The sequence below is a fragment of the Ailuropoda melanoleuca genome, chromosome 17 (genome assembly GCF_002007445.2).
Source record: "Ailuropoda melanoleuca isolate Jingjing chromosome 17, ASM200744v2, whole genome shotgun sequence".
In the NCBI taxonomy this organism is placed as follows: domain Eukaryota; kingdom Metazoa; phylum Chordata; class Mammalia; order Carnivora; family Ursidae; genus Ailuropoda; species Ailuropoda melanoleuca.
The window spans coordinates 2,726,410-2,741,554 of NC_048234.1; the positions used below are offsets into that span (position 1 = coordinate 2,726,410).

The following is a 15,145-nucleotide window of genomic DNA, read 5'->3' on the forward strand; positions in this document are numbered from 1 at the left end:
AAGCCTTCAAGGAAGATCTGGTGATCCTTGGCCACCCGTTCATGTTTAAGAGTGGGTCCATACAATCCGATTGGAAACTGTGCGTGAACAGGACCATTTCATTGGGGACCTCACGTGACACTTAAGCTGTTCAGTTGCTCTAGAGAGAAGCCCTCCAGTCTTGACTGGCGGGTGGAGTTTGGGGTGCAGTATGGTGGCTGTCAACATACTTGGACCCAACCAGGGAAAGGGGCTGGGGCTCCCACTGCTCAGTGTGTAGGCTTTTACCCCATCCTCTAATTTTAAATTTCGTGTCCCACCCTCAGCTCTCGCTGGTGTCCCCAGGTCCAGACTCCCTCTAGGTCAATCTCTCCAGAAAAGAAATCTCCCACCATCTGTTAGGTTGGGGAAGGTGTCCTGCTGGCTGTGTGAGGTATAGGAGGGTATCTGGGGGTAGGAGGGGTCCTAACTGCGTCTCATAAAAACTTCTGTCCCATCAGCCTGTTTTCTGTGTCACCTACTACTCTCAGAGCGCCTGTCCCCCAATTCATAAGGACCTTGGGGGGTTTTGGGGTGGGAATTCCGGACTTCTACCTTCTCCTGTCTGTTGAATCAGGTGCTGACATTTCCATACTCATTTTCCTGTCCTTGTAGGTTGATGCCTTAAACTTGGTATTTTAGCGGGATTCCAGGAGAGGGGAGGTGAATGCATGTGTCCTTGCACAGCTGGAATTCTATTCCCGGTCACACAGCCACTCACCAGAATCTGGCTCCCACCCACACCACACCACCAGCAAGGCTCTGGGCAAGGTCCCAGACACTACCGCGGGGTTTGGTCACGTGCCCACCAGGGCTCGGTCACACAGAAATGGGCTGATTGCCTTAATTGAGCTCAGCAGCCCATGGCACAGACTCTGAGGTCTCCTTGTAGCCAGACCCAATAATCAGCGTCTGTCTTCCTCCGATGCAACTCTCAGATTTGACCAATCTCTTGGCTTTCATGAAACACCCACTCTGCATCCTCCTTGCACCTCACCGACTGACCCTCCCTGGGTCTGCCTCCATCCGTGACTTCCAAAAGGCAGAGAACCAACAGGACACAACCTGTTCCCTCTTCTCTACATTCTCTGCTTCGTGATCGCAGCCACGCTTGTCTCCCGATGCTCAGGCACGCGGACCCCAGCCCTGAGCTCTAGACCCCACTGCAGTTTCTCCGTTTGGATGTCTAGTAGGCATCCTACACAGCATTTTCCAGGCCAGAACCCCCAAATCTATTATTCCCCCAAACCGAAATCCGTACCTCCTCCCTGACGTCTCTCCCTGTCTCCTTCACTGCATCCCTTCCTTGTTCTCGGATTCATTTTCTCTCACACTCGGTTTTCAACCTGCAAGGGGGCAAAGACTGGATCTTGCTTGGGCAGTCTTCACCGTACATAAGAAAGTCCGCGGCACATGGTTGGCTCTCAAAATTATTTATTAGATGCAATAAAATAGTGACGGCAGGCCCAGAAGAGCTGTAGAAAGTGGGGAGGTGGGCCTGCAGAGGCTTTTAGAGGCTAAGAAGGCAAAGAAACAAAGGGGGGGCGCGCAAATGTATCTCCCATCCCTGCTGAATCCTGACTCTCTCTCTGGCCCTGAATCCCCGGAAGGTCCGGTCCCCAACCTCAGGACACCCCATCCCTGCTCACCCAGCACCGCGGAGCCTCCCAGCCCCCCCCCCCGTGTCTGCCCTGGGCCGGGCGTGTGTCTGCTTGCCGGGGCCGGGGGTGGGGGGGTGGAGGGCGGCGAAGGAGCTCCGTGGGCACTCGGAATGGGGGACAACAGTCCGCGGCGCGTGACCGGGGCCTGGCGAGGCAGGGCTGGGCGGGGCGTGTCCCCGGCTGAGCCGCCAGCTTTAAAGGTCTCAGCAGCAGCGGCAGAAAGCCAGACTCGGGCCGGCACCATGGCCAAGTACAGCGTGCGAGTGTCCACTGGGGAGGCCATCGGGGCTGGCACGTGGAACAAAATAGCTATCAGCGTCGTGGGGACTCGGGGAGAGACCCCCCCACTGCGCCTGGACCACCTGGGCAAGGAGTTCAGCGCGGGCGCCGTGAGTGCGCAGCGGAGCGGGGTGGAGGCGGAGGAGGGAGCAGGGGACGGCCCCCTTCGATCCTAAGTGTCTCCCCTCCAGGTGGAGGAGTTCGAGGTGGAGTCCCCCCAGGACGTGGGCGAGGTGCTGCTGCTGCGCGTGCACAAGGCGCCCCTGCTGCTGCCCGCCCCGATCGGGCCCCTGGGCCGGGACGCCTGGTTCTGTCGCTGGTTCCAGCTCACGCCGCCACGGGGCGTCCCCCTGCGCTTCCCCTGCTACCAGTGGCTGGACGGCGAGGGGAGCCTGGCTCTGCGCGCTGGGCCGGGTGAGCGGGGCAGGCGCGTTGGGCCTGGTGGGGGGGAAAGGCAGGGGAGGGGAAAGGCCGGCCGGTGTGGCCCCTGGGGAGGAGAGCGGGCAGCCCAGTGTGGGAGCAAGGGACCAGGGGCTGGGGCCAGAGGTGGGGGGCGGTGCTGTTTCTCTGCCCTCCTCACCCGCTCCTGTGCGCTCACAGCCAAGGTCTCCGGGGCAGACGACCACCCCACCCTCCAGCAACAGCGCCAGGAAGAGCTGCAGGCCAGGCAGGACTCCTACCAGTGAGGAGCGGGATGCTGTGGGGTGCTGGGGTGGGGTGGGGGGTCACCCAAGGGATGTGGGGCAGCCTGGGTTCCGCTGGTTTGACACTGACTGAAGTCCCCTCCAGCCCTCTCTGAGGACAACTTCAGCGTCCCGGGGCTTGTTAGAAATGCAAATTCCTGACACCCTCAGGCCTCCTGAATCACCTCCAGAGGGTGGGGGCAGCCATACGGCTGTACCCAGCCTTCCGGAGCACGCGGGGGTGCTGTAACCAGCCTTCCGGAGAGTGCCCGCAAGAGTGCCGGCAAGAGTGACCGTTCCCGCGAGAGTGCCCGCAAGAGTGCAAAAACCAGGGCTGGGAATGCCTCACCCCTGCAGGTGTCTTGCTTGCCCTGGGGCTTTTTCATCCATCAACGTGTTTTATCCTCCTGGAAATCTGGGCGGAGCCAGGAATCCACCACACGAAGCCCAGGACACTCATCCTCCAGGGCAGGTGGAAGGAGGGCTCTTTCTCTGCCCCCGGTTCCGCTGGGAGAGTCTGGCCCTGGAGGCAGCAGGAGGGCTGGGGCTGCGGGTGAGGACAAAGCCAGGGACCAGGGGCGCTGAGGGGCAGGTTTTCAAAAGCTCGAGCTCTGGCCAGCTCAGCTGCTGCCCGAAGCCTGGGCTGCAAGGCTGTTGCTCCAGGAGTCTGGGACCCAGAAGTCTGGGACCCAGTAGCCGCAGGCTTATTGGTTCCTGGTGATTCCACATGTGTTGGGAATTCTAGCCCCAAGGAAACCACTGCACCAAATCAGCCCACAGGGGCCCCAGGTGAGGGAACAGATATGGAGGTCGAGGGTGTCTGTGATGTGGCCTTTCTTTCCTATCAAAACCAAGACCCAGGGGTTCAGAGACCTAGAGCCGGTCTAGGCCCTGCCAAAGGAGGCATCATTTGACCTGGGCTCCAATTGCCTGGGTCCTCAGGGCTTAAAGCGTGTCCGAAGATCACAGTGTCAGCATTGCCCGCGAGCTCGCAGGCTCCGGGGCTCACCCACGCCAGACCTGCTCGGTCAGAACCAGCTCAGTCAAGATCTCTGGGTGAAGGGTCTTGGACATTCCCGTGTGAGAAGCAGGGCTGGGCCGCCACCTAGGAGTCCCGTACTTTAATTGCCACTTATTCTTCCAAGTCGAAAGTTCAAGCCCAAGGGCAATGACTGACTGAGCGAGTGAGAGGTGGACTAGCCTGGGGCAGGGTGGGGGATGTGTTCAGCTTCGCAGAGACAGGATTTCACCATTGCACCCAAAGTCCTTGGAGGCTGCATTGCTTGCGTGCTCTAGATGCCTGAGGCCCTTGGCAGAGTAAATTTCTGGGCTCTCCCGAGTGTATGGAAGTCAAAGTGCCTCTCCATGGGATGCCCGCCCAAGGCTGCTGAAGCCTTCCAGAACTCCCTCTGTGAGATGCATCTGTGTGAGTCAGGGATTTTGTGGTTGCAAGAAAAAAAATAGGCCAGCAAGCAGACCAGGGATGGGGGGGGGGGAGTGTGTCAGGAGGACACATACAGACATACTGGAAGGACAGCCAGTTCTCAGAGGCCAGAAACCAAGGTGATTCTCTCCCTATCTCTGGGGGCCTAGATGCTTCTCTCTCTCTTGTTTCACGTTTCTCTCTCTCTTTGTAGAACAGCTTTCTTTGGGTCCCAGTCCATACAGTGGGAAATGGCCGTAACTAACAGTCCCTATGTTTGCATGCGGTGGTCCAGATATCCAGACAGATGGCCTCTCTGGCTCAACCCTGTTTAAAAAAATAATAATAAAATAAAATAGAAAATAAAGAAATTCAGTCAAGTCCATTTGAAGATCAAGTTGGCTTTATTCAATGATTCTCGAATCAGGCAGCATCCCCCCTAGCAGAGAAGAAGGAGCTCTGAGGAGCTGTACAAAACGGTAGCCTTTTCTAGGCAGATGGGGACAGAAAAAGGAAGTTTCTAGCAAAAAGCGGGTTGTTTCAGGCAAGATCACTTTCCTTTGGGGAAAGGTGGGGATCAGGCAAATTTCCTCACTGGTGATGACCCAATAATTCCAGACTGACTGGTTAAAGGTCAAGTTTGTGAGAACAGCTGACCTTTCAAATAGGTTAGGCGTGAAGCCTTGGTTTGCCAATATGGGCTTAGCACAAGTGACTCTATTTTGGACCCGATGTCTCTTTCTTAATAGCCCCCATCTCTGATTCCCCGGAAAGGACTTTGATTGGCCTAGCTCTGGTTAGGTGTCCAGCCCTGGACCGTCAGCTGTGACCAGGGGAGAAGTCTCATTGTGGGTGGAGGCAGGGGGCAGAGCTCGTGAATGCCCTTGCTCGTAGAAGGGGGCTGGCTCTGACGAGGGCCTCCAGGGGCCTACCTCTCCCTTTGCCCTAATCAGTGGGTTCCCTGAGCCTTCTTGGGGCCCACCTTTCTGCTCCTCCCTCCAGCTGGAAGACTTACAGCCCAGGCTGGCCTCGCTGCCTTAATGAGAAGTCTGTGAAAGATCTGGATCTCAACATCAAATACTCTGTAATGAAGAATTCCTGCTTTTTCCTGAAAGTCAGCTCTGCGTAAGGATGCCCACTGCCTCCTGACCCTGGGCCTCAGCTGCCCTAGGACTCCTGCCTTCTGCCCTCCCCCACCATCAAGGACATGGGTCCCACAGTCCTCCCCAGGGCACAGCCTCTGCCTACCACCAATTCCCACAGGACAGTGATGACCTCAGGGGCAGTGGCTATTTCAGGACCTGGGGGCTGGTTCAAGAGCCCAGGAAGGATAAGGCCAGCTGACAGGGAAGGGTCTTGCAAGGCCTCTTGCCCCCTCTCCAACCTTGACACCCCCTGGCAGGTTTACGGAGCTAAAACTCAAGGGGCTGCTAGACCGCAAGGGACCCTGGGAGAGTCTGGATGAGATGCAGACTATGTTGAACTTCCGGAAGACTCCGGCCGCTGGTGAGGAACTCGGGCAGGGGCTCCTGGCTTCTTCCCTGAGACCTCAGGTCTCCTGGCTGTCCTGAGCCTCAGAAAACCAAGCCCTGATTCACCGAGTGACCTGGGCAGGCCCCTGTCGCTCTAGACCTTACTTCCTCCACAAATACAAAAGAGGGTGCAGACTGGGCGCATCCCTAACCTTCTCACGCCCCTTAATCCAGCTGGCATTTGTTTGGGCAGCGACCCATCAGACACTGGGTTAGGGCTGTGGACACAGTCTCTGTCCCCACAGGGCTCACAGTGGGGACAAGCTCAAAAGTGGATGATAGGCTCAAAATCAAAATACCGTTTCCCTCGTGAAACCTGTTCATTGGCCCCCGTGAGAATACGTAAAAGGGGGACCTGCCTCGTCTGGGCAGTGGGGGTGTCCTGGAAGGTCTCCCAGGAGGGGACTTTTGGGCCGAGACCTCAAAGTTGAGTAGGTGTTACCAGTACCAAGAATGGGCAGGGTGCGTTTCGGGCTCAGTGGACAGTGAATGCGGAGGCCCCAAAGGTGGAAGGACCAGAGGCCTTTGGGGGGGAAAGAAAGACCTCTGCCTTGGCCAAAGGGAGGGAAGATAAGAGACAGAGTGGGGGAGGTGCACGGAACCGGAGCCCAGGGCGGGAATTCAGGCTTTTTCCAAGTGGCGGGGGGTGGGGTGGGGGGCTTTGGCTGGCTGCCAGCGGAGGACCAGGCGGCCAGATGTGCCCTGTGGGTGGCACGGTGTTAGCAGGCGTGACTGGAAGCAGGAGGAGCAGTTATGAGGCCCTGGCCAGGGTCCACAGAGGATGGGCAGGGCGGACAGGTGGGGCCCGAGCTGCTGGGGATGGAGCTCAGTGGGGCCCAATGGGAAGAGGAGGAGAGGGAACTCACTTGAGCGGCCCCCAGCTCTGCCGTGGCAACCAGCTGGATGGGGGTGCCGGTCCCCAGACGCCAGGCAACAGTAGGGGCGGGGCCGGAGCAGGAGCCCCCAGTGCTGTGTTTGTGGCTGCGGAATCCTGGCCTTGGGGCGTCAGGTAGGCGGACGGCAGGACAGGTGGGCTGGGGAGTCAGATTTGCTGCTGGGTGAGAGGCAGTGGCTGAAGCCCAGGCAGAGAAAGGTACAGAGGGAGAAGCGAAGGGAGCCCGGGATGGCCCCAGGAGCCAGCAACTCCACAGTGAAGCNACCCCATGGGAGCCCCCCGGGGGGGGGGGGGGGGGTCCATGCTGAGATGACCTGGCTGCCTTCTCCCCTGCTGCCCCCCCCCAGAGTACGTGGTTGAACACTGGCAGGAGGACGCCTTCTTCGCCTCCCAGTTCCTGAATGGCCACAACCCTGTCCTGATCCGCCGCTGTCGCCACCTCCCAAAGAACTTCCCCGTCACTGAGGACATGGTGGCCCCTGTGCTGGGCCCTGAGACCAGTCTGCAGGCTGAGCTGGAGGTGGGCGACTCGGGGGTCCAGGCTCTGCACACCGCCATCCCAGTGCCTTCGGGCCTGTCCCCTAATGGAGAGGGCCATGCGGTCATACTTCCTAAGGACCTGCCCTGTGCTGTGGGCAACAGCACCCTCTCCTGGGGAACACTCCTCCCCCTGCAACCCAGTCCTCTCCCCGCCCAGCCCCTGCATCCTTTAGAGAGCCAGATGGCAGCCCTGGCTCCCCTTCTCTCTCTTGCAGAGGGGCTCCGTGTTCCTGGTGGATCATGGCATCCTCTCTGGCATCCATGGCAACGTCGTGAATGGGCGGCCCCAGTTCTCCGCGGCCCCGATGACCCTGCTGTACCAGCGCCCCAGGGGAGGGCCGCTGCTGCCCCTCGCCATCCAGGTCAGCGGCTGGGCAGGGGGAGGGAGGGGTTTGACGGAGGGGTCGGCAGACACCCCACGGCCACCTCTCCCTGCACCGGCTCCTCCTACAGCTCAGCCAGACCCCGGGACCCGACAGCCCCATCTTCCTGCCCATCGACAACAAGTGGGACTGGCTGCTGGCCAAGACGTGGGTCCGGAACGCCGAGTTCTCGGTGCACGAGGCTCTCACACACCTACTGCACGCGCACCTGCTGCCTGAGGTTTTCACGATGGCTACGCTGCGCCAGCTGCCGCAATGCCACCCACTCTTCAAGGTCGGTGGCTCGGCAGCGTGGCCCAGACTGTGTCCCTGCACCTCGGGGTGCTCTTCAGCCTGTCCCCGTGGGGCCCTGTCCTGCCAGGCGGGGGTCAGAGCCCCCATCCTGCTGCAGCAGCCTTTCCTTGCACGGCTGCCCCGGGAGCCTGCTTTCCCGCAGGCCCTGTGCCTGGAAGAGGGGAATGGGGGCTGGGGTGAGGCAGGACTCTGCATGGGACTTCTCAGGGGAAAGCAGGCGGACAGTCAGCAGCCATCCGGAAGCCTGTTCTTAGGAGAGATCTAAGGCTCATGTCAGAGTGTGCACTTGGCTTTGAGGGAACAGCGGGTTTCTTGCAGACAGCAGCAGGGGTGAGGGAGCCCCGGGAGGGAGACCCATGTCTCTACCATGGGCTCTGCTAAGCCTTCAGATGGCCCGGATTCCTTTCCTGCAGGAATCTGGGGCCCCTCTTCTCGGAAGGGCAGGAATTCTCCCAGGCAGGGGCCATGGCTCTTTGGATTCTCTGATTCTTACTTGGACAGTGTCCTGGGTCCCCGATGCAGGCCCTTCTCTATCCTCTCCCGTCCAGACTGATTCTTTCTGACCATCGGCAGCTCCCAGGGCCTGGTACTCTGGGCGATGGTTCCATTTTGCTCCATGGGCCCTGCTTTTCATGGTGCATTGGCTGCCCAGGGGTTAGTAAATCAAAGAATGCCCAAGCTTGGGGGCTCGTCGTTCTCTTCCCGATCAGCCCCCTCATTTGCCCAGAGAGAGGAGGGCGCCAGGCCCAGGTCATAGAACAGAATGCCGGTGGAAGCCCAGCCCCCGACGTGAGGTCCGGAGCCCTGATCCCTGTCCCTGGCTGGCCCTCTTGTCGCTGTCATCTCTTCCCATGGGTGATTTACGAGACTTGGTGCCTCTAGGCAGGGGGGTCTGGGGCTGGAGAGACCCAGGCCTCACCCATGTCTGTGTTCTCCAACCATTCTAGCTGTTGGTCCCACACACTCGGTACACCTTGCATATAAACACTCTGGCCCGTGAGCTGCTCATCGCCCCAGGGAAGGTGGTGGACAGGGTAAGCTCTGGCGCGTGGGGCGGGGGGAGATTCCCCGTGTTTCCCACCAGTCCTGGGGCCAGCGCTGCGGCAGCCAGCAGTTCTGTCTCCCAGTCCACAGGCATTGGCATTGAGGGCTTCTCGGAGCTGATCCAGAGGAACATGGAACAGCTTAACTATTCCGTCCTGTGTCTGCCCGAGGATATCCGGGCCCGGGGAGTCGAAGACATCCCAAATTACTACTACCGGGATGACGGGCTGCAGATCTGGGGTGCCGTGGAGAGGTAAGATGGCCATCCCCAGCAAGCTGGGGGGGTGGGGGAGGCGTGAAGATCGGGGAGGAGCGGCAGGGCCCAGGGAGGCTCGCGACAAGGAGGAGGGCTGGACGCGAATGACACCGAGCTGTGTTGCTCCTCGGAGAGGCTCGGGGTCCAAAGTTGGGCCCGAACCCAGTGCATCTTGCAGCTTTGTCTCCGAAATAATCAACACCTACTACCTGAGTGATGTGTCCGTGCGTGATGACGGTGAACTCCAGGCCTGGGTGCGGGAGATCTTCTCGGAGGGCTTCCTGGGCAGGAAGAGCTCAGGTACAGGGGTCTCAGCCCTTGGGCCCCACCCTCAGTCCCCTGCAGCGGGGTCCTCAGGACCCTGGTGGCCACATGCCCAGCCCCCCTCCCCCCCGCAGGTATGCCCTCCGCGCTGGAGACCCGGGAAGCCCTGGTACAGTACATCACCATGGTGATTTTCAACTGCTCAGCCAAGCACTACGCCGTCAGCGCTGGGCAGGTGAGCGGGGTCAGTGCCGGGCCGGTGGGATGGAGGGGGGCCCGGCTCCTAGGACTCAACGTTGCCTTCTCGGCCTTCAGTTCGACTCCTGTGTCTGGATGCCCAACCTGCCTCCGTCCATGCAGCTGCCACCCCCTACCTCCAAAGGCCAGACAAAGCCAGAGGGGTTTCTAGCTACCCTCCCGCCAGTCAATGCCACGTGTGACATTATCATTGCCCTCTGGTTGCTGAGCAAGGAGCCTGGAGACCAAGTGAGTGCAGGGGGCTGTGGGCCGGGCCAGGCCAGCTCTGGGGTATGCGAGGGGGGGTCGTTTCCCCTCTCTGGCCCAGACCCCACGCTGCCTCCAAGGCGCTGGGACCCCTCCCCCCACTGAAGCTTCCCAGGGGGACACATGACGTTGGACATCTCACAAGGAGGGTCAAAGGATCACATGAGTTCATGCAGAGTCACCCTTGCTGCAAGGAGATCATGCCAGGGGGTGGGGATGCCCCCTGGAAAGCTCCGACTGGGGCTTTCAGTCCCCAGGAGCTGCCTGCGGTGGTCCTCGCTGTCTAGAGGAAGGAGCGGGGCTGAGGCTCAGAACAGGGGCTGCTTCCAGGTCCCTGGGGTGGACGGCTAGGGCGGGTCCCAGCTGCTGAGCGGCCCCTTCACGCCACCGTGTCGTTGGTTCCCAGCGGCCCCTGGGCACCTACCCGGACAAGCACTTCACGGAGGAGGCCCCTCAGCAGAGCATCGCCGCCTTCCAGAGCCGCCTGGCCCAGATCTCGAAGGAGATCCGGGAGCGGAACCAGGGGCTGCCACTGCCGTACACCTACCTGGACCCTCCGCTCATCGAGAACAGCGTGTCCATCTAAATCCCCTGCAGAACAGGCTGCTCTGAGGCATTGCTTAGACCCCATCCATCTAGGCCACCCAGACAAAAGGACTCCCCCAGAAAACCGGGACCCCATATGCCTCTCCCGGGACAACGAAGCCACATGGAACTCACCCCACACACCACAAAACAGCAGAAACAAAACACCGCAGAGAACAGCACCACCGTGCCTTTTAAAGACTCCAAGGGTCAAAGTTTCCAAACGCCCCCGGCTCCCTTAAAGGGTTTTATGACTTTGTGTTGTTTTGCAGGTTTGCATTACATTATGATGGGGCGAGGGGGACGTAATCCTGCCCCTGACCCCGCTGACCGCCGCCAAGCGGCCCTAATGGTCACCTGACGCAGGGCAGCCCTCTTGGCAGGTCGAAAAATTGCCCAAAAGTTGATAGTGACCTACGGTCCTGGCTATAAAAATGAACAACGCACTAAGAAGGGGCCACGAGAAGCAGGGCGGAAGGAGAAGGACACCTGTCTGGGCCGTGCCCACATATGCTTTCCTAAATCTTGCTCCAAAGTTGGACGAAAAGCTTGCATATTATAACGCAGTTTCCATTTCCAGAGAATGGGAAAATAGTAGAGCCATAATAATCATACGTTGCCTTCCAGGTTCAATCCTCGGTGATTAAATTCCAAAGCTTCGTACACATTCTTCCCTTCTGTTTTTCTTTTTTCTTGTCCCAAATCAAGAAGCGTCCATTAAGGCCAAAATGGCTCCCTTGGAATTCACCGAATGGTTTCCATCTCTGCCTCATGTTCTGGGTATCACTGCTTTGGTTTTTGAGATTCACTAAGGTGTATAAAACCATGTGGACAGAATGTAATATGTATTCGAATCACTGTGCAGACACAAGCACTGAGAGCGAGCGACGCCACTTGACTTGCAGTGGTAGAAACCATTGGCTGATGTATAGAAAGCTTGTGCTCGCTAAATATCTCAGATTGGGGCCATAGGCCCGATGGTGGCCAATGGACTCTGGAGGAAGCAATGTATGTCACTTCCACGATGAGACAGTTGAGAGCCGGCGTGCCTCCCCCATCCTTCCCTCGCTCTTGAGGCTGCCGTGGAGGCGTGCTCCAGAAGACGTGAACCCCCTCCTCTCCTTGATCCCTAGACTGCAGGCTCACGAGGACAGGGTTTATAACTGCCCACCACAGCGCCTGGCACACACCAGGTGCTCGGTAAGTAGGCGTTGAATGGAGGACTTTATACACAATGATTGATCAAACGTTTGTTTGATGATGGATAAAAGGGAGAATGATTGAACGTGCATACGTGTGGATGGATGGATGGATGGATGGACAGATGGATAGATGAACTACTGAGTTGAAAGGCAATTCCGCTCCAGTCAACAAACCAATATTTGCTTCGATGTATATCTTCTGGGAGCACCTATCATCTCCTGGAGAAAATGGAGAAACCAAGGCAGCGCAGCTGTGGAAATCCAAGCATTCAGTCTCCAATCGTCCTTGGAGAAGCCACCACCCCCTCCACCACCCAGGCCTGTGACCCCTCTGACTCTCTTTCTCTCTCTCTCTCTCTCTCTCTGTCTGCCTGTCTCTCCTCTGTCTCTCACACACACACCCCCAGTTCTTAGACTCTTGGCTGATGGGCCAAAGAAGAGAAGGTCATTACAGGTAACATTCACCTCTAGGGAAGATCTAGTTCAGAGTGATGGTCCCCTTGGCCCAGGGTGGGGACTTCCTCATGGACAATAAGTCAGTGGGCATCCAGGTCCCAGACTCATGCTGTGGAGACCCCGCCCCAACTGGGCTTGCTGGCCAGAGGGGAGGAGCGGCGCCCTCTTTACCACCCCGACTCCAGCCTTTCAGTTAGGGAATCAGGGAGTAGAGGGCACAGGGCCCTAAAAGCGGGGCGGGACCCTCGCTTACCCCTGCCACTCCCTGCCCAGTATTCCAGGACTGGGTGGAGTGAGTCACCAGGGAAGGAGGGGGACAAAGGTGCAGGTAGGTGGCAGCAAAAGGGGTAGAAAACAGAAATGCAAGACTGTAACACATCAGCACGGAACGGGTTAATGACACAATGCAGGGGCAAGGCATTGCCAGGCATAAATTACAGGCTTGTAACAGAGACGGGTAGCTATGTGCAAACGGTAGTAAATACCTGGAATATAGGAAGACCTTGTACCAAGTAACAGCCCAGCAGAAAAGAGGGCACAGAATAGGACATTTTTTAAAGACAGTCCATCAAATAAACCTCAACGTCTAACCAACCTGTGAAAAGATATTTAATCTCACTGATTGTTAGGAAAGTATACCCAGACTTGCCAAGGGCCTGAGGCAACCGAGCCCTGGTATAACAGTGGAACAGCGTGCCTTTGGGGGCGAGTTCTCTGGAAGTCTCAATCAGACTTTAAAATCTAAAAGAAAAAAAAAGGTTTAATCCAGCGAACCACTTATAACAAGGTGTCTTACTAAAAAAAAAAACGCGGGGGCGCCTGGGGGGCTCAGTCGGTGAAGCGTCTGCCTTTGGCTCAGGTCATGATCCCAGGGTCGTGGGATCGAGTCCTGCATCGGGCTCCCTGCTCAGCAGAGAGCCTGCTTCTGCCTGTCTCTCTCTCTCTGTGTCAAATAAATAAATAAAATCTTTTAAAAAATGTACGTATCTTAAATTTAAAATACTTTATTGCTGAAAAATGCTAACTCTCATCTGAGCTGTCAGCCAGTCCTCCTCTTTTTGCTGGTGGAGGGTCTTGCCTCAGTGTTGATGGCTGCCGAGGGCTGCGGTGACAGCGGCAATTTCTTAAAATAAGACAACAGTGAGGGGCGCCTGGGTGGCACAGCGGTTAGGCGTCTGCCTTCGGCTCAGGGCGTGATCCCGGCGTTATGGGATCGAGCCCCACATCAGGCGCTTCAGCTATGAGCCTGCTTCTTCCTCTCCCACTCCCCCTGCTTGTGTTCCCTCTCTCGCTGGCTGTCTCTATCTCTGTCGAATAAATAAATAAAAATCTTTAAAAAAATAAAATAAAATAAAATAAGACAACAGTGAAATTTGCTGCGTTGATTGACTCTTCCTTTCACGAGTGATTTCCCTGTAGCACGCAACGCTGTTTGACAGCATTTGACGCGTAGGAGAATTTGTTTCAGAATCGGAGCCCGTCCTCTCAAACCCACTGCTGCTTTACCGACTAAGCTCACAGAATATTCTCAATCCCTTGTTGTCGTTTTAACAACCCTCCCAGCAACTTCACCAGGAGAACATCCCATCTCAAGAAGCCACTTTCTTTCTTTATCCATACAAAACAACTCCTCTAAACTGGGGCAGACACTCTGGAAAACAGCATGGAGGGTCCTCAAAAAGTTAAAAATAGAACTACTCTATGATCCGGCAGCCCCACTACTAAGTCTTTACCCCACGAATACAAAAACAGTACTTCTAAGGGATACACGCACCCCGATGTTTATAGCAGCGCTATCGACAACAGCCGAACTATGGAACCAGCCCAAGTGTCCACGGGCAGACGACCGGATAAAGAGGATGTGGCCTATAGATGCCATGGACTATTACTCAGCCATCAAAAAGGATGACATCTTGCCATTTGCAACAACATGGTTGGAACGGCAGAGTATTACATTAAGCGAAATAAGTCAGAGAAAGACAAATACCGCATGATTTCACTCAAGCAAAAAAAAGGGGGAAAAAGGCAGAGAGATAGACAAACCAAAAAACACTCTTTTTTTTTTAAACCTATTTTTTTCAAGATTTTATTTATTCATTTGACAGAGAAAGAGACAGCCAGCGAGAGAGGGAACACAGGCAGGGGGAGTGGGAGAGGAAGAAGCAGGCTCCCAGTGGAGAAGCGCGATGTGGGGCTCGATCCCAGGACCCTGGGATCAGTCCCTGAGCCAAAGGCAGATGCTTAACGACTGAGGCACCCAGGTGCCCCCCAAAAAACACTCTTGACTCTTGAAAACAAACCGATGGTCACCAGAGGGATGGAGGGTGGGTAGGAGGGGTGGGGGAAACAGGTGATAGGGATGAAGGATGCCTTTGTTGTGATGAGCGCCGGAGAATGGATGGAAGTGTTGAATCCCTATATTGCACATCTGAAACTAATATCACACTGTATGTGAACTACCTGGAATTTAAATAAAAACTTAAAAAAAAAAAGCTACACCTTCTCTGTTATGAGATCTCAGTGATTCAATCCCATCTCCTGGCTCCTCCTCTGATTCTAGGTCTCGCTCTTTCCGCCACCTCTGCGGGGACCTCCTCCACTCGAGTCTTGACCCCTCAGAGTCATCCTTGAGCGCTGGCATTGACTTCCTCCAAACTCCTGTTCGTGTGGATATTTTCACTTCTTCCCTTGAATCACCAATGTCCTGAAAGGCATCTAGAATGGTGAACCCTTTCCAGAAGGTTTCCAATGTACCTTGCCCAGATCCATGAGAGGAGTCACTCTCTGTGGCAGCTAGAGCCTCACAAAGCAGATTTCTTAAATAATAAAACTCGAAGGTCAAATGAGTCCTTGACCCACGGGGGGCAGATGATCGCCGCGTTATCAGGCCTGCGAACAACATGCACGTCACTGCCCATCTCCACCAGAGCTCTGCGGAGACCAGGTGCATGGTCAACGGGCAGGCATATTTTGATACGAATCCTTGTTTCTGAGCAGGGGGTCTCTACAGTGGGCTTCTTCAGTAAACCGTGTCATACAGGGACGTGCTGTCGCGCAGGCTTTGTGGTTCCACGGACAGAGCACAGGCAGAGCAGACTTTGCAGCATTCTGAAGGGCCTGGGATTC

General features: G+C 56.7%; 1 protein-coding gene across 1 annotated transcript; it reads left to right on the plus strand.

Annotated features, from left to right (window-relative positions):
* Positions 1 to 1,909: 1,909 nt before the first annotated feature.
* ALOX15B (arachidonate 15-lipoxygenase type B) lies at positions 1,910 to 11,211 on the plus strand. Its single transcript, XM_034647202.1, has 14 exons — positions 1,910 to 2,068; positions 2,150 to 2,372; positions 2,559 to 2,640; positions 5,067 to 5,189; positions 5,467 to 5,570; positions 6,839 to 7,011; positions 7,247 to 7,393; positions 7,485 to 7,688; positions 8,656 to 8,742; positions 8,836 to 9,005; positions 9,187 to 9,308; positions 9,407 to 9,507; positions 9,588 to 9,758; positions 10,183 to 11,211. The coding sequence occupies exons 1-14, from the start codon at positions 1,922 to 1,924 to the stop codon at positions 10,360 to 10,362; spliced, it is 2,034 nt and encodes a 677-aa protein (XP_034503093.1). The 5' UTR covers positions 1,910 to 1,921; the 3' UTR covers positions 10,363 to 11,211.
* The last annotated feature ends 3,934 nt before the right edge of the window (positions 11,212 to 15,145 follow it).

What these genes read in the sequence shown, in the direction of transcription:
- ALOX15B (XM_034647202.1), top strand. Translation starts at nt 1,922, where the DNA reads ATGGCCAAGTACAGCGTGCGAGTGTCCACTGGGGAGGCCATCGGGGCT. An exon ending in GGCTCTGCGCGCTGGGCCGG is followed by an intron (nt 2,373 to 2,558) that starts GTGAGCGGGGCA and finishes GTGCGCTCACAG; the next exon opens with CCAAGGTCTCCGGGGCAGAC. An exon ending in TTCCTGAAAGTCAGCTCTGC is followed by an intron (nt 5,190 to 5,466) that starts GTAAGGATGCCC and finishes ACCCCCTGGCAG; the next exon opens with GTTTACGGAGCTAAAACTCA.